General features: G+C 39.4%; 1 protein-coding gene across 1 annotated transcript; it reads right to left on the minus strand.

The window, feature by feature from the left end:
- Positions 1-7,710: 7,710 nt before the first annotated feature.
- On the minus strand, positions 7,711-23,150 carry TACC3 (transforming acidic coiled-coil containing protein 3; the record flags this gene model as incomplete). Its single annotated transcript, XM_079534977.1, has 15 exons — positions 7,711-7,779; positions 8,661-8,781; positions 8,955-9,061; positions 9,850-10,010; positions 10,986-11,029; positions 11,116-11,192; positions 13,957-14,109; positions 14,823-14,934; positions 15,025-15,161; positions 15,995-16,041; positions 17,238-17,430; positions 17,875-17,974; positions 19,279-20,319; positions 22,690-22,832; positions 22,980-23,150. 15 exons carry the CDS (start codon positions 23,148-23,150, stop codon positions 7,711-7,713), a joined length of 2,676 nt encoding a protein of 891 aa, XP_079391103.1.
- Positions 23,151-23,350: the final 200 nt, after the last annotated feature.

Raw genomic sequence — 23,350 nt, forward strand, 5'->3', positions numbered from 1 at the left:
TGTCTTTCGAGTGAGTCAAGCATCTTGTACAATAAAGAATAGACAGTTCTCTACAGCTGGCCTTGTCCTCGTAGATCTCCAGCAAGGACACCAGGGACATTTAGCTCCACATAACACCACAGCATTTCAGCAAGTGGATTGAAAATGATTAGACGAAGATTAAAACAGCCTTTAGCTGTATATCTCCCAGCGGGCATATACACACATCATGATTTCTAACTGAAAGATGGGAGATTAAGACTGGACATAAGGAAAAAATATATATATGTCAAGGGTAGTGAAGCACTGGCACAGGCTGCCCAGAGAGGTGGTGGATACCCCACCGTCCCCATAAACATTCAAGGTCAGGCTGGATGGGGCATTAAGCATCTGATCGAGCTGTAGGTGTCCCTGTTCATTGCAGAGGAGTCAGACTGGATGACCTCTAAATGTCTCCTTCCAATGTAAATAACTCCATGATGCTATGATCATCAATCCTGCTGCTGCTATTTCAGGAAGCTTTGATCAGACAGCAAAGAACGACACTCACAGAGATGAACATACATGTACACACCCATGTACCTGCATATATATATATATATATATATATATATATATCTGTAAATAGATGATGAATATGCCAACATTCCCAATTGCAGTATTTACTTTCACATACATGCTGGTATTTTCTAACTCTTTTCCCTGCAGTCCTGATGTTAACATTCTCAGTCTGTATAGAAACAACAAGGTGTCCCCACCAGCATCCTCCTTTGGTCTCTAATATCTGTCAGTACCTAACGCCAAAAGCACAGTTCTTTCCCAGAGCGTCTCAGATAGGATTTATGGTAGATGAGAGCAGTGCTCAGAGGAATGAGTTACAGATCCCAAGCAGACAAAGCGACTCCAGGCTCCACCTCGCATAATTGTCACTCGGAGGACCTTGGGCACCAGAATGAGGTTAATAACACTTCATACTTATGTTGAGCCACTCCAAGCATTGAAATGTCAGGGCTTTGAGCAATGGCTTTGTCAGTGCCAGCTAAATAAACAGCATGTGATAAAGCACCAGCTGCTGCAGGCTTTGCTGTTGCCCAGCCTCCAGAATGCTCACGAGGCACCTCTGCCTTGTTCTAGTAGTGGCCCTCACCGATAAACTCTTTAAAAGCCTTAATTTTAAAGAAAATATGGGACTAATCGCATTTTCATTCAGAAGTAATACATTTTTCTCATTCAAAGTTTCTCACGCATCACTTCACTAATGCTACTAAGCACAGCCTGTGAGCTGTGCCAGGCTGTCAGGTAGAGCACCACTGATGTACAGTCAGATGGCTCCTACTTCTCCACAAACAACAGCCACAGATAACACAAACAGCACAATGAGATCTAACATCTTTTTTTATTCTTTTGAACAGATGTCACCTCTGTTAAATTGTTAAATCCACAGCTAGCCCTGCTGTCCTGGATTCCAAGCAGACAAGATCTCAGCTGGAGACCTCAGATTGGAGACCCAGATATAAGTTCCATTGTTTGGAAAAAAACTGCTGATCAAAACAATGTTTTGGAAAGGAGCTTATTTGTTTACAAAAATCTCCATAGAAACTACAGCAGAGATTTTTCTACCAGATGTGATGCTTCATTGTTAATTAGTTCATTCATTTGAACAACAGCTTTGCTATCACAAGATCTGGGCAGCTGAATTTGAAGCTCCAGGCTGCCCAACACGCTCAGTGTTTGGAACAGAAAATCTCCAAGAGCATTGTGTAAAAGCAGCAGATTTTAATCTCCGTCTACCACTTTAGAAACAGAGGCATAGAGACCAAAGTGGTCTCTCCAAGAGCATGTTACTACGCAGCACTGAGATCCCAGCACTCACATTCAGGTCCTTGCTGATTATACCATTATAGAATGATAGAACAGCTAAGGTTGGAGGGGGCCCTTACAGATCACTGAGCTCCAATCCCCTGCTGTAAGCTGGTTGCCATCCACCAAATCAGGCTGCCCAGGGCCCCATCTAACCTGGCCTCAAGCATCTCCAGGGATGGATTATACCCCGCAACAAACTAAATCCCTTCTTTACTGCAAGACTCAATAAAGAATATCATTGATTCATGTTATGAATTATATTCAATGATATTTTGCCTCTAGGCTCTGAGGCCATGCAATAAGCAGCAATAAGCATACGAGCAGCAGATGATGCTGTGATTGGGAAAAAGAACAGCCCTCACACCTCCATCTCCTTAAATTTGCTCAAAGCACTTAGGAGCCAGGCTGAGCATCTATTTTTAGACCAACATTTATTTCTTCCAACCCAAACATAATTCTCTCTTATAATACTGATGATGCTTTCAAAGGGAATGACAGATCACGGCACAGTAATTGTAAAAGAAACGATCAGCTGTTGGGCACCAGCTCCTCAGTGCAAGCCAGGGCAACGCTTATCACTCGCTTCCCAAATATAGCCTTGCTGGATATGCTAATGAAAAAAAAAGAAAAAAAGCAGTCATTTGTCGGCTTAGATGTCAAGGAAAGACAAGTGGTGGAACTTTCCACGTGATGGAACTTGCATAACTAAATTCTCCAGTAACATCCTCTCTCTTTCCTAGGTCTACCCATCAATGCTATTTTTCTCTTAATGGCATCTGTTCATTTAAACTGGGGACAAAGCCCTGACCAGAAATTCATGATAAACATTTGGATTCCCTCACTGCTTTTGTCCAGCTGACATCCTCGCACACCCCAGGATGCACAACCCAGTCACAATTTAATATAAATGGTTTAGTTCCTGAAGACACGGTAGTTTTCTGGTAGTTTTGTTTGCTTCTAGCTATATGTGGTAGGATAACAGTGGAGCAGCTTGGAGAACACCTATAAAAGGAAGGGAGTTGATTGGCTTTGAAAAGCATAACATTTTCTTGAGTTGGGAGAAAGGAATGTAGGCTCTTGATTTTGGAAAAACAAAAAAAGTACAGCAACTCAGAAAAACTGTTTCTTTGGGGAACAAGTTAAATGGAAAATAAAATTGCTTTCTGTTGTCCAAGACAGCAAAACAAAGGAATAAGAAAAAAGCAAAGCTGGCTTAAGGATGCAATACTGCTCAGCAAGCTTAACACGTAGATTGAAGTAAAACTTAAGAATCATAGAATGTCCTGAATTGTAAGGTAGCCATAAGGATAGAGTCCAGTTGCTAACCTCAAATTGTCGTTAAGTAGCTCCACTCCACCCTACCAGATTTCCTCTGCAAGTAGCTGTAGCCTACCCTGACTTTGTGTAGGAGCTCTAGTCACCACATTTGGGACTAAGGCAATACAGGAGCAGAAGAGCCTGAAGATCTTTCTCCCAGATGCACACTGCAGGACTAAGTGAGTTAGAGATACAGGGAGGAAGATTCAGCACATCTGTGTGACAAACAGCTCTTTCCTCAAGCCTAACGAGCCACAGGACACATGCAATCATACTCAGTATTCTGTTGTAACCCATGACACACATTAACCCTGTTAAACTGTCACAGCTGCTTCTAGGACTCTGAGACTTGACCTCCAGCTCCAGCAGTGCTCTGCAGGTAACACCAGCACCAGGCTGTACTCAGCTTTGCTCTCCTCTCTTGCACACGAAGAGCCAGGAGGGGCTCCATGGAGATTGATAAAATTACACAGCCCTAGCAGGATTTCTCCATTGGGAAACTCTCCCAGCAGACAGAAAAACTGGGGTCGTACAGAACGATATTCCAAGCCCACAAATGGCTAGAGAGGAATTCTATGAGCAAGACATCACCAGCAAAATCTGTCAGCCAGCACTGGAGAATAAATATCTGATGTAAATGGCAGTACATTTTGCTGGAATTTGCATAACCAGAAGTAGGATGAAATTTGCAAGGAACTTCCTTCCCCTTCACTCCTGTGCAGTATTTCATTTGTCTGCACTAGGCGCACGGGAAAAGAAAATAGATGCTGTGACTGAGCCATTTGTCAAGTCCAAATCACACAGATCACTTGAAAGCATGTTAAGATCACTTGTGTGTTGTGATCTAGCAACTTCGGACAAGGCTGAGAGCCCAAGAGAGCATGCTGAAGCTAACTGCTTTGTACATCTGATTTCTAATGGAAAAAAGAACAGAATTCATTTTCTTTTTCTGCTTTTAAACTTTTACTGGTTCAGGTAATACATCCTTCATCCAGTCTAAGGAAAAATAGACATTTCATTCCTTGCTTAGTTTTCTTCTGTGCCATTTAAGGTTGTTTGTTAATTACTTTGGCAATGGTGGTTTGTGTTTGTTTGTTCACAATGGGAAGCAAAAAAAATGAGTTACCTCTGCTTTGGGGTCTTTGGAGGTAAGAACTGAAGCATCAGAAACAAAGTTGATCAGTACATTTGATTCAACCCTGATCAGCTCTAAAATAAAATACCTACCTCATCATGGATATTGTGTCAGAAAGAGGCTGTCTGGAACAAGAACGGTCACCCTCTGTTCCTATAGTACCTTGCAATTGTTAGTATAAGGAAAACCAAGTGAGCACAGGGGCACCAGGCAGTATCCTATTTCCCTATTATCTGCCTGCAGAGAGAGGCTAATTCACATCAGGTGGAATAAATAATAAACCAGAAAGCTTGATGCATATCTCAGAATAAGCATATGCTGACCTTATCCCACTAAAACACGTGTACATTACATACAGCAGCTTGCATTTCTGTACTGTACATTGACTTTTTATGAGGACTGTTCAATATTAGAGGAATGACTTAAAAAGAAGGATGCTTTGAAATAGGGAAGATGACATTTAAGCAGCACTCTTCAACTAGGAATTATAAAATAGATTAAAAAAATAATTGTGTGAATGTTGGAGGTATATGTTGCATCCACAGAGAACATTAAGCCAACCCCTCCAACCTGTTTAAAATGCTGAGGTCAAAGGAGCAAAGTGTCAGCCACAGCTTTTGACAAACAAAATCTTCCAGCCTGGAGAACAATAAAGTATTACCTTGATACTGAGCTTTGGTAATTCATTCAAAAACTGCACACTCATCCTCTTCAGTGTGCTGGTGTTTATAGCCATCTCCATTCAAGTAGTGGTTGTCACAAACAGCCATCTTCTACATATCAACAACCAGTAAATGGAAGAGCTGGGCAGATTTCACAACAGTGGTCATAAAAACAGCAGAAGCATATGGCGTGCTACCATTCAACATCTAATTGAAGTGCAGTTTCCACTACTTAATATCAATATACAACCAACCACACAGGGTATGATTCTTGATAACATCATAACAGACCAAATGAAAACCGTATCTGGTATGCTGGCTGAGGAACTAATATGCATCCACCTCAATCAGACAAGGGAATGTGGAATATGCAACACCACTATATTCAAGTAACAGTTTAAACAAGTTGAAAGGCTCTCCTCCCTTTTCTTAAGGAAATACTGGACCAGAGACATTCTGTATATGCAGTTGGAATAAAGCCAGAGGGAGACTCTGGATTGTTTTACGCTGAAGAAATAAAGGAAGGTAAGGAAGATTCCAGTACTCTCTTCAGTAACACCATCCATAGAGCACGAGAGCTGAACTTATAACATCAACTCCATCTTCCAATCCTCTCTAAAGAACTCAATTATGTTAATCAGTGGTATCATACTACTTTGATAGCTGTTGCACTCAAGCTCCAGACAGCACTGTCACTACTTATACAGTCTGTTGGCATGTATCACTTTGCTGCTCTTCATCCTGCCCAATTGGAATCTACCAGAACAACAGTCACATTAACCACTAGAGATGGACATTTCCATCTTCGCAGTGTGCTGATGCACAACCCTGTCAATTACAGCCAGTATTTCAAAGAACAGCAGCTACATCTTGTGGAAAGATTTAACACTGCAGGTTTATTCCTACATGAAGTTAACAAAGCAAACTCAGCTTTGCATTCATCCAGCCAGGGATTCTACTGAAGTGAGCTAGTTAACCTGTACAGCACAATAACCACCTGCAAAACAGTTTCTTCTAACACCCTTTCCCCTAAACCAAATCTGCCTGGGTCACTTGACCACAGTGATGATCCAACACCAGAAAGGAAAGAGCAGACCTACTCTTGGTGGCTGCATGCTTTATCTTATTTAACTGCAGATGAACATCAACAAATAGCCTCAATATTCAGTAAGAACATCAACAGAAATTTGCTTCCATTATTAAAAACGTTAGCAAGACAGTTCATAAATTCAACCAAGCATCAATTCTTGGTCCTGTTTAAGTCTATTGCAAAGGAATAACACAAAACACAGCCTGGAGTTATCCCTGTTATCTGTCTGAAGCTTTGTTTTCATAGTCAGAGACATTTCTTCTCCACTTCTATCTAACACTTCCTAAGCAATATGAAAAGAAGATATAGCAAGGCAGTTTCTGCAGGGGATCAGTATTCAATATTGCTGCTATTGATTTCACACTGACATTCCCAGATTAACGTGGAAACCACACAGAAAACATACTATGAACTTGAAGTGTGTTAATTAACTATAGGCCTGCTCCATTCTATGAGGTACTCCAGCCATAGTGCTTTCAGGACACATACTGATATACTCATCAGTAGGTACCTGGCTGAAGAGTAGATCCCAGATCTCTTAAGTACTGCTGTTCAGTTCTTCCTCCTACCTTGGCAGAGTATCCTTAACATATAATGAAAGGGCTCCAAGTGTATTTAAGAACACACCCAGCAGCAACAACCCTTCTGAGAGAAAAGTGTGCAACCCCTAGTTAAGCAAGTAAGAGAATGACTTCTCAGTAATACTACAACAAAGCTGTAGCCTGTGGTCTGTTAGGTAATAACAGCTTATCTGAAGCATCTGCTAATGTCTTAATTAAAGCTGACTTCATCATGACCTGTAACCTGCAGCCTACTGCAATTCTACAAGCTGTTCCACGAGGCAAGTATGAGCTCTGGAAGGGTGATTAGCAAGTCAATAGCATCAGACTGATGACTTGCCATGATATTTTCCAATAGAGTAGACAGCAACTCTGTACTGTTATCCAGTTCCTTGGCTGCTTAGCTTTTCTGAAAACAAGCTCACTTCAGCTCACTTACAGGTACAAGTTTGTACAGACAAATATAAAACAAAATAAATGCAGGTTTAAATTTTCACAGCACTGAATGAATCATCCCAAAGTTCAGGTTGTGAGTGCAGGAAGTACAAAACAGTTCTATACGTTCTGCTCATTATTCACTATCAAGATTAGCCTGGTTTCCTGCAAACACTGAAAAAGTCTGGTGAAGCTTCTCACCAAAAAGCAACGTCTGTTAGAATGAGGGAATTTAAGTCACAACTGACAGAACTCCTGCATAAACTTTTAGTTCTTTGTAGCATCTGCTAACAGGTCAAGTTCTGTTACAGTCCTGTATCTTTGGGATGTTTTGACTGAAATTAGAACAAAGTGCAAGATACAGACACAGCCTTCGCTGACCTTTATCAGCAGAGCCTGGTCATAATACAGAAATGGTGTGCTCTAACTCAGAGAAGAGGCAGGATATGATTAAAAGTTTTTCTTTTGAGTGACAATGTCAAAATGCTACACAAGATATTGATACCAAAAGCAGCAGGTGAACTTGTCAGTAAGTTGACATTTCCTGCAAGAGATAGACAAGAGGAGTGTAAATCAAGCATTTTATTTTTTTCTCCACATTATTAAAATCATGAGTGAACACAGGACAGGAAATCACAGAAACTAGACATATTTACAGAGATAACTAAGCTATCCATTTTTTCCCATCTTCAAAATCAAGTCATCACAGATCTTCGTTAGTTCATCATTTTCTTTTGTCTGTTAAAGACAGAAAAAGAAGAGTTGCAGGTACATGTAAGCTATTTCACAGGCAAGCAGTGATCTTTCCCAACAGAAAGTTCACTTACATGCTAGCAACCAATACAGGCTTAACCTAAAGGAGAGTCTACTTCGTAAAAATTAAAGAAGTGAGCTAAATTCCTGTACTGTCTCTGCTTCTAGATTTCCTTAGAATAAGTTGTCTATAAAGATTATAGGTACATGAGGTTTTTCAGACACATTCCTTTTGTTAGGTATACTGATATTTGAGATGACAGCAACAATTTAGATTTCAATCCTCACAACACAGACATCTCTGTAGAATGTTCCCATTTATTTATTCCAGCAAATGAAAGCAAAATGCCTTTACAAAGCATTTTAAGACTTCATCTATGCTGTATGAAGACTGCAATCCAAAACAAGGATTTAGGGCCAAACAACATTGAAAAGTCCAGACAATACAATATGAGAGAGTTTGTACTAGTACTAATGGCTTATAAATTAAATGCTTACAGATGTGCTAATTAGACAGTTACTCAAGATCATTCACAGCTTCTGCTCTTGGAGATGTGTAAGTTTTAGAACACCATCTCCATCAGTAGTTCAGATAACCTCCTGATGCAGCGACCTAGACTAATCAATTCAGTGACTCAAGAATACAAGAATAAGCCTTTCTGTTCCAAAAAAAAATCTGTATATATAAGGAGAGTCTTGACATAATTGATTTCTGCCTTAAGCTTCAATGCTTATTTCCCAAAGCCTACCCAGAGAGCAGTCACTAAAACCAGCACACTTAGTGGGACTACTTCTAGTACTGGTACAAGATCTCCTGAGGTAGTCTAAGGCAATAGACTAAAGAGACTCACAGCACTGTGACAAACCTTTTGTTCAAGGCTCCTCTCTAGAGACTGGATTCTCATTTGTTCTTTGCGGAGACTGGCTTGTAGGGCTGCAATTTCTGATTTAGCTTTGTTTCGTACCTGGGCGATTTCCTCATTTGCTCTAGAATTGAAGAAATACAGGTGTTTACATTCCTTTCAGATAGCACAGCAGAACTGTTCATAGAATCTCACTAGTTTATTGTGCTTGAACATTAATAGAAAAATATTTTAAGCCATGATTTGGCATTAATGAGCCACATTTTGCAGCAATTAGCTTTTTGACATAGTACTTACTGATGCAGCTTTTCTTCAGCATGTGCCTTTAGTGCCTGGTATCTCTGTTCCTCTTTCTTAATTCTAGCCAGATATTCTTCAGCACATTTTTTCAAAGCCTCTTCATTCTGACCCAGAAACAAGTTTAGTTAGCTTTTATGTACTAGTAGGTGGAAAAGTCTGCCTCCATTTCACAAATCAGCTATTTAACCATACCAAAATAACAGCATTTGCTCAAAGTACAATTATCAAGTTCCATAAAAGCACAGAAACAAGTGCAAGTCTCCCTACTAATTCCAGCTCTTGAACTTAGCAATTCACGGTCTCCAAGAGATGCTTTAGTTCTGTGATAAGGAAGTGGTTTCCGAATTCCAAATATAGCAATAGAAGGGATGCAAGATAAGGAAGTGATGCATAGTTTTATGTTGAATAAGCTTATGCATACAAGAAACCATAGCTTGTGATCATTGTTGCTCCATTATTCCAGTCCATGGATATGTCTACCAGTTCAGGCTAAACAATCCAGTAAAGTGTATGAGTTTGACTTATAGAAAGCCTTCTGCAGCATCTATTCAATGCTATCTATGGGAAAACAAGCTGCCATTATGCAACAAGTAGTTACACTGGATTTATTCTCCACGATTAACAGAAAAATGATATGCATACAAAAAGAAAAGGCTCATCTTGTTTGAAGAAATTTTGGCTTCTAACAGAACGATCATCATCATACTTTAAGCCAGCCACTAAATAGAACAGATCATTTTTTAATCTTTAAAGCAGACAACTTGTTTTACTGGTAGCGCCGCAGCTATTTAATTAATGGCTGCAGTAGAAATTAGTAATTTTCTTTCCACTTGCAGAAGATCATAAGGCTTATTTATCTTAAAAGAATATCATTTGCTCTACAGCATCTTACTTTGCGATAACCCTCCAGCACTTCTTTCTGTTTTTCAAAACGCTTGAAGAGTTCAGAGAAAGATGTCTCCATAGAGTTCAGATCTGAAATAACTTGCTGCTTTTCTTCTACCATCCTCTGTATTTCTTTCTTCGAAAGCTCCTTCTGTTTCTGAGAATCCTCTAAAGAAAGCAGAGGTAACAGGTTTAAAACAGTTACTAAATTAGTATAAAGCTAGTAGTACAGACATGACCCTCACACCTTCAACTTGTCCTTTTAGGCAAAGAGTTTCATAATGTAACCCCTCAAAAAAAAAAAAAAAAAAGTTGTATCCTTGCTTTTAAGAAAATGATAATACTCTCTTAATTTGCTACTTTACAACACTGAAAGTTGTGATCATAAATTGCTTAACCAAATATGGATTTTCCTCCAGCACAGTCCAAACCCTGTACTTGAGCCCATCATAACAGGAGCATCAAACCTCATGGTAGCAAAAAATCTAAAAACATTTGTTTTCATTAAATATGCACAATAGCTGCAAGACCTGGAAAAGACTGAGATAACAAGCCTACTTGATATGGCAAACCCTTCTAAGACATGCTTTTGCTAGCACACCCAAACCATGTATTCTATAGGCTAATATAACCTAATATGCTAGTCACCTCATTAAAAAAAATTAAGGACCAGATTTGGATAATTCAGCTTCCAGACAGAACAATGTACCTATACATGTTCCATTTAATATCTTTTTAACTTTGAAACCACAAACTTGACTGAAGCAAAGGCCAGATCTGTCCAGCAAGAACTCCCACTGACAACCCATCACATATTTAAGGTCAGATAACGAACCACCAACCAAGCTAAAGACAACTGGATCAGCCAGTTTTAATAAACTAGTAGTTCACAGTTCACTGGAGAGGCAGAAAAGGTCAGATATGCTCATGCCTGACTTGACAACATCAGCATTAGCTACCAAATAATATCAGTATACAGCAATGCCTGGATGATTACAGTTCTATGCATATAAGTACCTTGTTTGAAGCCTTACACTCACCCTGAAAGCACTTGAAAAGTTAATTACATCGGAAGTGAAAGAGCACTAACTTCAGGCTAAGCACAGGCCCCAAAACGTTTTAAAGTGTAGATACTGAACTTACCCATCATTTGGGTTATTGTACCTTCAAACTCTGCAACTACTTTTCTAAAAAAGAAAGAAAAAGAAAAAAGTTAGACCATAAGGTAGAAAAAGCAGCTGGAATGAATAAGCAGGCCAAGTCAAATGCTCACCCCATTTCCTTGTATTCCACATGAAGCTTGTTGTACTTCTTTTTCCATTCAAGAGTCTCCAACTCTTTCTCTTGAACCTTTAAAGTGAAAAGTAATAAACATTTATTTCTTGAACAAGAAGTGATACAAGGGTTGTTACTCAGTAGAGCCTAAAGTATAGCCTAGTTATACCTTTTTCTTTTTGCCTGAAGAAGGCTGCGGGGTGACCTCACTGCAGCCTTTCGGTACCTAAAGGGAGCCTACAAACAGGAGGGGTAAAGGGTAGATAACTGCAGGACAAGGGGAAATGGTTTGAAGTTGAGGGAGGGAAGATTTAGGTTGGATGTCGTGGGAAGTTCTTTACAGAGAGAGTGGTGAGGTGGTGGAACAGCTGCCCAGAGAGGTTGTGGATGCCCTGTCCCTGGAGGTTTTCCAGGCCAGATTGGATGGGGCCCTGGGCAGCCTGGTCTAGCATTAAATGGGGAGGTTGGTGGCCCTGCCTGTGGCAAGGGGTTAGAGATTTATCATCCTTGAGGTCCCTTCCAACCCTGGCCATTCTGTGATACCTAAATTTCCCATGTCAAATTCCAAGTTCCAACTAACAGATTCAAAATGAAATGTCTTATTACAAATGTGTCAAATACGATGATGAAGTACCCAAAAGTAGATATCAAAATTCTTGTTTGCCACTCATTGTTATCAATCTCACAAAAGTCAAGATGAGAGTCAGCTCAGTTTATTTTACTTGGCTACTCTTACTCATGCTACATGAAGGTCACTGTTCCCTGGCAAGTAAGTAATAGCCTGCCTAGTAATATCTTCTCAAGTACAAATATTTCCTTTTATCTACAAGGCAGATAGAATAAATCACAAACACAGGAAAAAAGCAAATACTGAAATGCAGTTGGTCAAAATCAACTAGATGTTTGGAATATATTCAATCCTCCCCTTAACACGTTCTCAAATTTAAGATAATTCAGTTAATCTTAAAAATAACCACACTTATTTCACATCAGATTGAATTAAAGCAGAGCTCACAATTTTGTGCAAACTCCAGCTTTTTATTAATAACTGTGTTGATAGTGTGACATCACTCTTTCAGAAAAGCAGCATTTCCTAAAGTTCAGCCTGAAACTCCCTGGTACAGTTTGAGGCCATTCCCTCTGGTACTGTCACCAGCTACAATAGAGAAGAGGTTGATCCCCACCTCACTACAACCTCCCTTCATAGAGTTACAGAGAGCAATAAGGTCTCCCCTGAGCCTCCTCTTCTCCAGACTAAACAATCCCAGCTCCCTCAGCTGCTCTTTTGTGCTCCAGACCCCTCACAGTTTCATTGCCCGTCTCCAGACATGCTCCAGGGCCTCAATGTCTTCCTAGTAGTGAAGGTCCCAAAACTGAACACATTACTCAAGGTGTGGCCTCATCAGTGCCAGATAATTCTATCCATTCTGAACTGCCACAACAGTTGGATTAACAGTCACACCTCTCTTGCTGCAACTAAGTTTACATGCTTAGAATAGTTTTGTGAAGTGAGAGATGAGACTACCAAGTTTAAAATACTACAAGCTTTACTCTCTGTTCTTATCTAAACTCTGTTTTAGATCTGATCCTTATCAGAGCCAGAAATTTACCATTTCGTGTACTGGACAACATGCTGGTTAAAGCATCCTCTTAAGAAACAGAAAGCAATTTAAAGTTACCCACAGAGAAGTTAGGTTTTTGTTATTTATTTTGCTTTGTTTACTCTAAAGGTAAAGTTAAAACTGTAAAGCAGCAAAGGGCCACAGGTCATCATCATTACCATCCTTAAGGGTATTTAGTGTTCTTAGTATGACTAGCTGCCACACTAAGTTGGCCAGGAATTCAGAACGCTGTTTTCCTAAGGTAATTTTGAAGTGATAACTAGCTTTAAGGAAATTTATGCTTAAGTATTGGTCTTACATTATTCAGCAATTTAAGAGTAGGCTCGGGGGCGTCTCACCAATATCCATAAATACGTGAAGGAAGGGCTCAAACAAGACAGAGGCCGGCTCCGGTCAGTGGTGCCCAGTGCCAAGACCAGGGACACTGGACACAAACCAGAGCACAGGAAGCACCTCCACACATCAGTGAGGACTTCTGTACCAGGTAAATGGCTGGGCAACCCATTCCAGTGCTGTGAAAAGTTGTGAAGCGTCTCTTTGGAAACCTTCAAAAGCCATCTGAATATATTCAAAGGCAACCTGCTCTATATGAGACTCTATTTCAGTAACAAAGTTGGACAACATGGCTTTCAGAGATCCTTGCCAACCCCAGCTATTCTGTGACTTTAAGTTAAAAATCCCACCTATTCCTCCCCTTCACCTTCTACTAATAACAGTGGAGAGTAAGTTAGATGTTTTCACTTATTAGCTGCACATATCGACATGCTTCCCCATTACACAAACAAAACCAACCAATCACCACAACCACTACACTGAATTACTATTAAAGATTTTTCTTGTTTTACAGAAATAATGGTAAGAAAATAAGCCCCTCCTTCCCACTGGCAAGAACAGATTTCTCCTAGGTAATTTAATAAAAAGTCTTTTGATAACAGAATGATTTGGGACTTAATATCAATTTGATAACAGGTGCTTTTTAATACTGACGAGCCCTAAAGCAGAACAGCATTGAAAATTAAATCTGCCACGTGTCCTTAGATGCTGGCTCTGAGGAGTTCTATACCTATTGCTAAGCATTAGCAAGCTTTTTTGGATGAGATGTTGATGTCAAGTATGATGGATAGAATTGCCAAGTGTAGAAATCTACAAAAGGTAATCTAAACTTTCGTAAACTTTTGGGATTTTTCAGGGCAACACAGGGTCAGGGGTCACCTTACCTCTTTTTTAACTAGTTCAACCGCTGCATCCATATCTTTTTGACTGTATTTCAGCACATCTATAATAGCATCCACTGCAGTGTTTGTGGAAGCAGTAAAAGGTAGTGGAGAAATATCACGCGCCAGGGAGTCTGGAATTATGAGACCAGCATCCTGTAAGGAGACAAAAATTGAGTTCTCAGTGATTCTAATTTTCATGCAGTCATTAGCTGCTTGTAGATTACTCAATACTAAATCCATATATTTTTATTAAGAATCCTTGTCCCAAAATACTTCTATAAACTTAGTTACCATAGCTTTCCTACCTTGCTGGTATTTTGTAGAACTACATAATAAAGGTGTAATTAAGTGCTATCCACCAGTTCTAACAATCAGAAACAGGACAGACAGCATGCTATTCCCCACCAGTAAACAGCCTTTCAAGATTAGAAACTGCACAGATCACTTCAAATAAAGGGGTTTCATTGCTGTAACTTTTACACTGTATGGCATCAAATTTAATCAAAGAAGTGCTTTTCATCTCAGCAGTGCTATTAAAACAGAAGCTTGTCTTATTTTTGTGGCTTCAGCTGCATACAAAGGTTTGCTTGATTAAAGCATTCTTAAGAACAGCTCAAATTCTCCTAGACCATGTGCAATACCACCAGCTTCAAACAAACAAAAAAAAATTATACAAGAATATTAAGTACATCAAAAGTTCAACCTTATATAGTGGGTATCCAACCTTTTTTAAGATGACAGTTTAAATAAGCATTAAGTACTCTGCAATCCTTAGAAGTTTTGCATAAGTCTTAACTCCATATTCTGGTTGATCCCTGCCCAAAATTATCAATGTGAAACTTCACATCAACTGCAGACATCCTTACAGAAGTTGTAAATGTTCCTAGAAGATCTAGCCCTTTCGGTTTTTCCTCATTTTGAAGACTTGATGCAGGATTCTCAGTTTCTTCAAGCAGTTTGTTTAAATCAGAAGCAGGGCTAAAAATGAACAAACATACACAATTATATTCAAGCGCTGCCTTTCCTTGCAAAGTGATGCACTACAGGCTAGATTAAATCAATACCTACCCACACTGAAGCGGAGCAGTCATGATATTCGTGTTTGCTTCAGTAGCACCAAAAACTGGTTGCTTTCTGGGACTGTCTCTCAACAGAGGATCAAACTTCAAATACAATGATTGCTTCCTCAAAGCAGAATCTTTGAACTGAGAAGAAAAGGCATAAAGTGGCAGATTTGCTGCTTTGTAGATAAGCCCCCCCCCTCCCCCCCCGTCCCACCCTCCCCACACATAAATAGCCCTCCAGAGGGAGGGTGAGTCTATTCCTGTGTGGCCAGAGCATTGTTTGCTGGAGAAAAATACTTAAGCTTGTGGGCACTGAGTTCTTAAGTCCTTACGTAACATCAAGTGACCTCGGTCCTCTGTTCATAGATAAAACCAAAAGGACAAGTTTATATTAACTATTCAAAATTAACAGAAGATGCTAAAAGATAAAGGTGGCACTGTAAGCTGAACAAGCAGTCTCAGGACAAACACAGAAGTAAAAAACACTTTCAGCTCAGTGTATTCATTCTATATTCAAAGCCACACCTACTCTGGCTCAAAGCAGGGGAAAAACCACAGAGCTGAACTGATGGAAATATGACATGCCCAATTTAGAGACAGATTTCTTGAAAATGCCCATAAAACAGAGGAGCTTAAAACTTTTCAAAACAATGCTCTTTCATTCTCTTCTTGTTTTAGCAACCAGCAATGGGAATACCATCCATCTGACCTTCACCACTGTAAGAAAAAAAAAAAAAAAAAAAAAGCACCTCTGCAAATAGGAAACACAGCACCTCCCATCCTTAGGCAAAATTACTTATAACCACATTTCCTCACCACCACTCCATGCCTTATAGACACATTCCTGTGAAATAGAACCTGTATTTCTGTGAACAAGTTCAAAGTCAAGCTACTTCATGAGAACATTTAAGGCCTGACAATTTCCTTCTTCCTCAGCCAGGGAGGTAAACAAAGCATTTCAATACCATACTTACAGATGAAGATCCAAATTGCTCCAGATAGTCTATGCCCATCGCGAGAACTGGAAAATAAATTATATGACTGCATCTTCACTGTATTTCACAGAAACATCCACAGACTGAAGCAGATATCTTATGCATACAGTAAATACAACTCCAGACTCACGAGGTGTTTTTATTTTAACAGATGGAAAACTAACTCAAACTGGAAAATAAAATATTTGACAGTTTTCTAAACTAAATTTATAGCCACTATTAGTCCCCAGATACCTGCAAGGACTTTTGCTGTTCCACAGTTGAAGCCTCGAGCATACTCAGACATTTTACTCTTTTATACAACGCCCCATAAAACAGTAAGACTCTTAATCACATCATTAAAATTAGTAAAAAGGTTAAGCTGGACAATGAAGCTATTTCTCAATGTACTGATCTCACTGAAGTATTAATATAAATGTCAGACTGTACTTCAGTCATTTGCTCATCCTTCCACACAACAGTCCTACAAGGAATACTATTTCCAGGTGTTTAACAGCTATATGGTAACCATTCAAGACACACCTGTAAATTCAGGAAGACCATTCACACTGCAATGATTAAGCAGTACTGCAAGCCCTTTGAATAACCTACACAACTCAGTGACAGGTAGTTGCATAACTCTAGTGCTCTCAATCTGAAAAGCCCTTAATACCAGAAATACCACAATGTATTTTTAAGGACAGACAGTTTTTTTGTTGTTTTGTTTTTAAGAAAGAAAGCTTTGTCCTTAAAAACAGAGAACTGCCACTGAAGGTCCAGAAGGTCGTTTCGATACCAGACAAAAACTCATTTTTGCTGACAGCTGACCACTACTAGCCATCTGAATTTAGCTTAATCCAGAGAAAGTTATGAGTATACTTCAGTTTCCCATCCTGATAGTTGCTGCATTTACTCCTTCCAAAAGAGTAAAATGGAATACAATAAAAGCTAGAATCAATGTCAAAACCAAAAAGAAATACATACACAGAAGTTATGGTGACAATGGCCACTCAGAGCATAGTGATACACTGTAACACATTGCCCAGAAAGGTTTTGGATGCCCCATCCCTGGAGGCATTTGAGGCCAGGCTGGATGTGGCTCTGGGCAGCCTGGTCTGGTGGTTGGGGACCCTGCACATCCCAGGGGGGTTGAAACTGTATGGTCATTATGGTTCGTTTCAACCCAGGCCATTTTATGATTCTACAAATGTTTTCCCAGTTTACACTGGAGGACTGCCCTTACCTTCTGATGATGGTCTGAAGAGCTCTTCAGGTTCAGCGCCAGCTGTCTGCTGGTCTGCTGTTATTTCATTTCTGTGAGAAGTAGGCTTAATTTCTTCTGCAGACATTGACTTTTTTTCAGTGTCAGCAGAAACTAAATTATCTTTAGAGGGGACAATTGTTGGAGACACTTTAGATGGGCTTATTTGTTTCCCCTGGAGAGAAAAGAACAATCCTCTTTACTGTTAAAATAATAATTTAAATGATTTAAATGCAACATGGAAATCACAATAATGATCAGATTGGTTTGCCACAAATTATCTCAGCAGCCAGCATAATAAGCCTCAGTAATTCACAGACAGAAAGTAAACAGTACCAACACTAAACTACAGGAATCACATTCTAAGAATCCACACCCTTGCATTTGTCCTTGTATGCAACTGCTGATGAAAAAAAGATACCACATACCAAGGTACCAATTGTCTGTCTTCTGATGTTACCTTCAAAAGAGAAGCCTGCACAGTTTACATTCACTCAAGAACTGCGCAAAACTCATGGAAAAAAATTCTAATAAAACACCAAATATGGGTTTGACAAGGTTAAGTGGCAAAGAACTTTGTTTCACGGACAGCTTGGAGAGAATCTTTTCTATGCCTTACCATGGATAGCTCTTTTGGAAGATCAGCCTGTCCTTGAACTTCTGGCTTGTCTTCTTGCTTTCGTGGCTCATCTTCTACCACATTTTGTTTGTGGATTTCTCTTGAAAGGTGAAGAGAAAAAAAAAAAAATTAAAAAATAAAAATCAAAGTCCCAGTCACAGATTGGTCTGAATTTTTACTTATTTTTAAATCAGATGTTGAACAAAATAAGCTTATTTGAGAGTTTCTATTGCCAGGTACAGGAAGCATCCAGAAAGGTAAAGATGTAAGTTCTGTCTTGCCTGGTGACAACTCAAATGACAGGAAGCTCTCCTTCCATAAGTAGCAGCCTTACATGGGAAGCAGGAAAATCACAGCAGTATCACTTCTTCCTATTCACTTAACATTCTTCTCATTTCCATTTGAGAAGCCTGAAATTTGCTGTAGTTTTTTGTTGTCTTTTTTTTTTTTTTTTTTTTTTTTTTTTTTTTTTTTTTGAAGTTAAGCTTTTGTTTAATTAAGAATAGAATTGCAAGCATCCCGCTACTCTTCCCACTAAAATAATGCTATGATTACTGATTTAAGCCACCTAACTTCACTAGAGAGGTCCAATATTCAGTTACTGATAATAGCATAACCATAACTTTTCACTTGGCAAACAGTAGCTGATCATGGTACACTGGAAGCAAAATGGCTGGACTGGATGATCTTTTAGGTCTTTTCCAACCTCGGTGATTCTACGATTCTATGAAAAGAGCAAACACTTCTGTCAAGTTAGCATCTCTTGTCAGTCCACTTCAGGTAAGCAACTGGTTTATGTAATACTGCCATTTTAGTAGTTAAGCTTCCTAGGAAAGGCAGTACAACATCTCCCATTCTCAAGTATAAAAACTTGTTTCATCTGCTGCCGAAGTGTAACTTTTGTTACAAGCACTTTTTTTGCAAATCGAATTCTGCTGCAAAGAAACAGCATCTCAGAGCTCAGCCAAGACACAAAGCACAGAACAAAACTGCCCGCTTCCTTCACAAGCTGCATGATATGCAATACTGCCTACTGATTTTTTTGAGGTAACAGTAGTTAACCAACACTACTGTCAGTAGTTAACCACTACTACCTTCATTTTACTCCAGTCCCGGATTATGGATAGAGCCACTTATGGAGAGACCAAGTTGTTTAGTCTTCCCATGTAAGCTTGACCCCCTCACCCCTCCAGATTAAGAATACATTTTGCCGACAGCTAGCCACCTAGAGATGGTTTCTCCAGTAAGGCCTTTGCTGCAACACACTGTATTAAAGATTACAGTGTGCAATACAAGCCAGCCATCCTTCGAGGGAGGAAGTCAAGCCCAATTGTTGTAAGACAGATGTAGTCTATCTTCCTTTGCACAAGGTACCTTGACATTCAGTTACACAGAATTACTTACGGACTTCTTGGTTCTTTTTTCTCAAGACTTTCACAGCTAGTTGGTCTGTTATCCTGCTCCACTGGAAGATGCTCCCTTGTTGGTGATGCACTATCCTGCTCTTCTTGCTGGGGAACTTTCTGAGAGCTGGGCTCAGAACACTTGGGTGAGGTGGAAACTTTAGAACCTCCTCCAAAAGGATTAAAGTTTGGATCATCAAGTTTGTCCCAGTCAAACTTATAGGATGCCCTAGGAACAGGAGCTTCATCTTCCACATTACTTTTATTTTCCACTTCAGTATTCTCTGTTTTCAGGTTGGTACTAAACGTTTTTTTGGAAGGTGGTTTAATTCCAAGTCTTTTACCTAGTTTCTTAGGAGGTGGTTTTTTAACACTGGTGTTATCAAAGTCAAATTCCAGTTTTACTGGCCCAGCCTTGGTGACACCAGGCTTTTCTGCAGGTTCCCCTTTGGAAACAGTAGGCTCTTCTAAAGGCTTCAACTCTTCTGTTGAAGCTTTTCCTGGTACTGGAACAGTCTGGGGTTTCGGTTCCCCAGTTTTGGAGGAACAGGTCACATCAGAATTAATAAGATCCAAATTGCCAGACTTACTGATTTGGCTTACTTCTGTGGAAGGCGAATCCTGCAGAGAGCCACTGATAGCATGCTTTGGGAACAGATCAGGTTTATTGGACTCTAACTGAACAGATTTTTTTCCAGAGGAAGTACTATTATCCTGTTTACTGGGATACTCCGTACTTGTAGTTGTTGAAGGAGAAGCTGTACGATCCAGTGGAAGAGAATTGCTACTTTTCTCAGAAGTTTTCTCAGGGCTGCTAGATACCCTTACAGGAGACTTTTGCAGGTTTCCAGGAGAGTTCTGCAGCTGCATTGAACTCTGAAAGGGATTGATGTCATCTAAGTTATCAAAATCAAGACTGTAGGAACCTCGGCTCTTCACTGGCATCTCATCATCTGGGTAAGGAGCAGCACTGACTTTCTCTGGCATTTGTTTATTTATCTCCGTATCACTTGCTTCAGCTTCAGCCTTCTGTTGACTTACGCTGCTTTAAAAAAAAAAAAAAAAAAAAAAAAAAAAAAAAAAAAAAAATCACATTATATCGGTTTTTTTTTTGTTTTTTAAGATAGCATTCATATCATATTCAAGCAGCTTTTCTAAGATTTTCTTTTCTTAATATAATAAGAGAGCTGACAACAAAAGAATACCCTGACAACAAAAAAATCAGTTATTACCTAATAGTCTGAAATCATGAACCAGCACAGACTGAACTACAGGAAGATCAATCCTTGAAGGCATTCAATATTCTTAAGCTATCATTTCTGCACACAGCTATGTTACCTTGTGCCAGTCCTCACAACAACATACAGATATTTCCATTTCACTAAGCAGTGTGAAATATACACTGCTTATGAGTTATTAGCAACAAGCAGTTTAAATACCAGCACAACAAGTAGTACATTTTTCAGTAAATTCATCCATGAGTCATGACAGACTCACAAGACTAGGACCAAACAGAATCATGACTCAAATTCTCCCATTCTAGTCATTATTTTGTTCGGTCATTCTAGAAGATGTTTTTCCCCACTTAAAGCATACACCATCATATCAGCCATGTATACACCCAAACAGATTCCGGACTTCAGAACTCTAAACTGCATGCAACAGCAAAAGCTGAAGAGACACATACAAGAGATCACTACAGTAAGGAGAAGAAAAAAGGAAGTGTAAGATTCACCAGCAGATTCAACAGGTTAAAGAACAAGTTTGAGTATTCGCTACCACCGGGTATTGTACAAGTTATTGCTGCCCGTGTTATTTCCCCAAACTCAACTTCTGAGGCTATGCCTCAGACCACAGAGAGTTAAGCCATTACTTCCTGAAACAGGATTTCCTCCCATTGTTTTGTCCCTGGACAAAATAGATATTTCTATGTGCCATTCATATCTCCTGTAGAGCAAAACACGATTAAGAGCCACTCAGTAAAAACAGTACTTCGATAAACCCGAAAGCAAAAGCAGGAGACGGAGTTCACAAAGCTCTTCTCACCCGGTTTGAGAGCCTCTTCCCTGCAATAGCTCAGCCCCAGACTTGTTCAACTACTAAAGGCCCCTCCCATTCTCCCTCAGTGCTTAACCTAATAAATGCCAGTCAAGAGCAAGACATCAGCTAAAAGCTTTAATTACTTGGTTAGTTAGAAGTGCCATCCTTCAGTAACGCTAAGTCCTTCAGTTTACTTGTTACAAGCAAATCCATATAGTTTACAAGTAGAAACAATATGCAGTAAATGCAATATCTTGACACACATTTACGCACCTAAAGCCAATTAGATGCCTTTTTAACATGCTTGAGCCATGTGTACTTCACATGTACTTCATTAATTCCTTTAAATACTATGTCTGAAACGAACACAATATTACTTAAAAATTATGGTGGCTGGCTTAGAGATACTTTTCTGAACTAGAGTATACATACAAATTAATAGCTGAAGCAAATGTAAACATTTAAGGCACACGTAAGTGCTCCAATCTTTTTCTCTTCTTCCTGCCCCAAATGCAAGACATTGGGAAAGAGTACAGGGTAGTTGAAAGAACCGGATATACTTCCTTGGAGGCAACAAAACTAAGGTCAAAGCCTTCTTGCCACTGGGCACTACAGATGCCAGATGTTCGCATGAGTTTAAGGAAGGGTGGGGAAAAAAAAAAAAAAAATCATAAGTAAAACATTCATTGAGGCCCACCTATTTAAACAGCAATCATACTACAGGATTGTTATGCCATTACAGCAATATTTTTATAAAGGAGTAATACTGCAGAACTTGTGCTCTTCTCCAGACAGATTCCAGGAGCTTCCTTGAGATCCAGGCTAATAGATTATCCTTGGGATTGATGTTATATTCACTGTACTATCACATCAATTTTAGCACTTACTGACTCAAGGTGTCAATTCCAGCAAACCATTCAAATGACACTTCTGAGAAGAAAGTCTGAAGAGATAAAATAGTACTTAACATACAAGCCTTAACATCTCATCTCTTGTTTGATTAACTCTAGATTCTGTTAATCCATGAAAACCTCATTGAATGAAGCAGTTCTGTATTCCATGCCTAGCATGGCTCTTTTCTACAAAATTATTTATCCATAATATAACACACTTCCAGGAAATCAGTTAATAAATGAATTAGAAACACAGTTCAGTATTCAATATTACAACCAAGACAATGCTTTCTTAAAAGTAATTAATTAGCTGTGAAAGAAATTTGCTTATCAAAGTCAGCACTGACTTAGGTTCCTTCATGCAGCTTTCATCTTGTTATACAACCTTAGAATGTAAATACACACGTTTATAATGGGGGAAAATTAACTTGATTATGTCCCACATTTCTAATGCTACAAGCAGTGAATACATTACTTACACGGCGCTGATGGGCACAGAGAGATCATCCTGCAAGGCTTCACTGCAATCATCAAGCGTGAAAGTAGACTCAAGTTTGTCTGTCATAGTGGGACTTAATATTTTTCGAGACTGAGGATCTCTCAGAGGAGTTTGAAAGGTTACCTTTAAGAAAGGGACAAGAGGGCAAGGGAAGGAAAAAGGAAGGACATGAATACCAGAATATTGTCAAGCTCCAAATACCAGTACTGTATATACTGAGTACTGCAGCTCATAGAAGAAATATACTTAAATATGAAAGCAGAATTTTACCTTCATAGCTCTTGCCACACTTTTTGGTGGCAAGTTTTCTTTCTGGGACAGGCGCAGAATAGAAGGTCTCCCTGTAGGTTCCGGTAGTGCAAAGTAAAAGCCACAGTCTTCCGCTGTTAGATCATCACTGACGTTTTCTCCATTTTCTGCATTTAAGATCTGCAGACTCATTCTACAATATCAGCACACAACATCAGGGCAAGAATGAGAGGGTGTGGTCAGCCAGATGTACTTTCAGATAGCTGAAGAAGTCGGAAGCCTGGCACTGGATGGAAGAAAAAAAAAAAAAAAAAAAAAAAAACAAAAAACCACCACCACCCACCAAACACAAACAACACCACTTCAAAGCAATCTTAAAAGTATTCAAGATC

Source organism: Tetrao urogallus (genome assembly GCF_951394365.1).
Source record: "Tetrao urogallus genome assembly, chromosome: 4".
Taxonomy (NCBI): Eukaryota; Metazoa; Chordata; class Aves; order Galliformes; family Phasianidae; genus Tetrao; species Tetrao urogallus.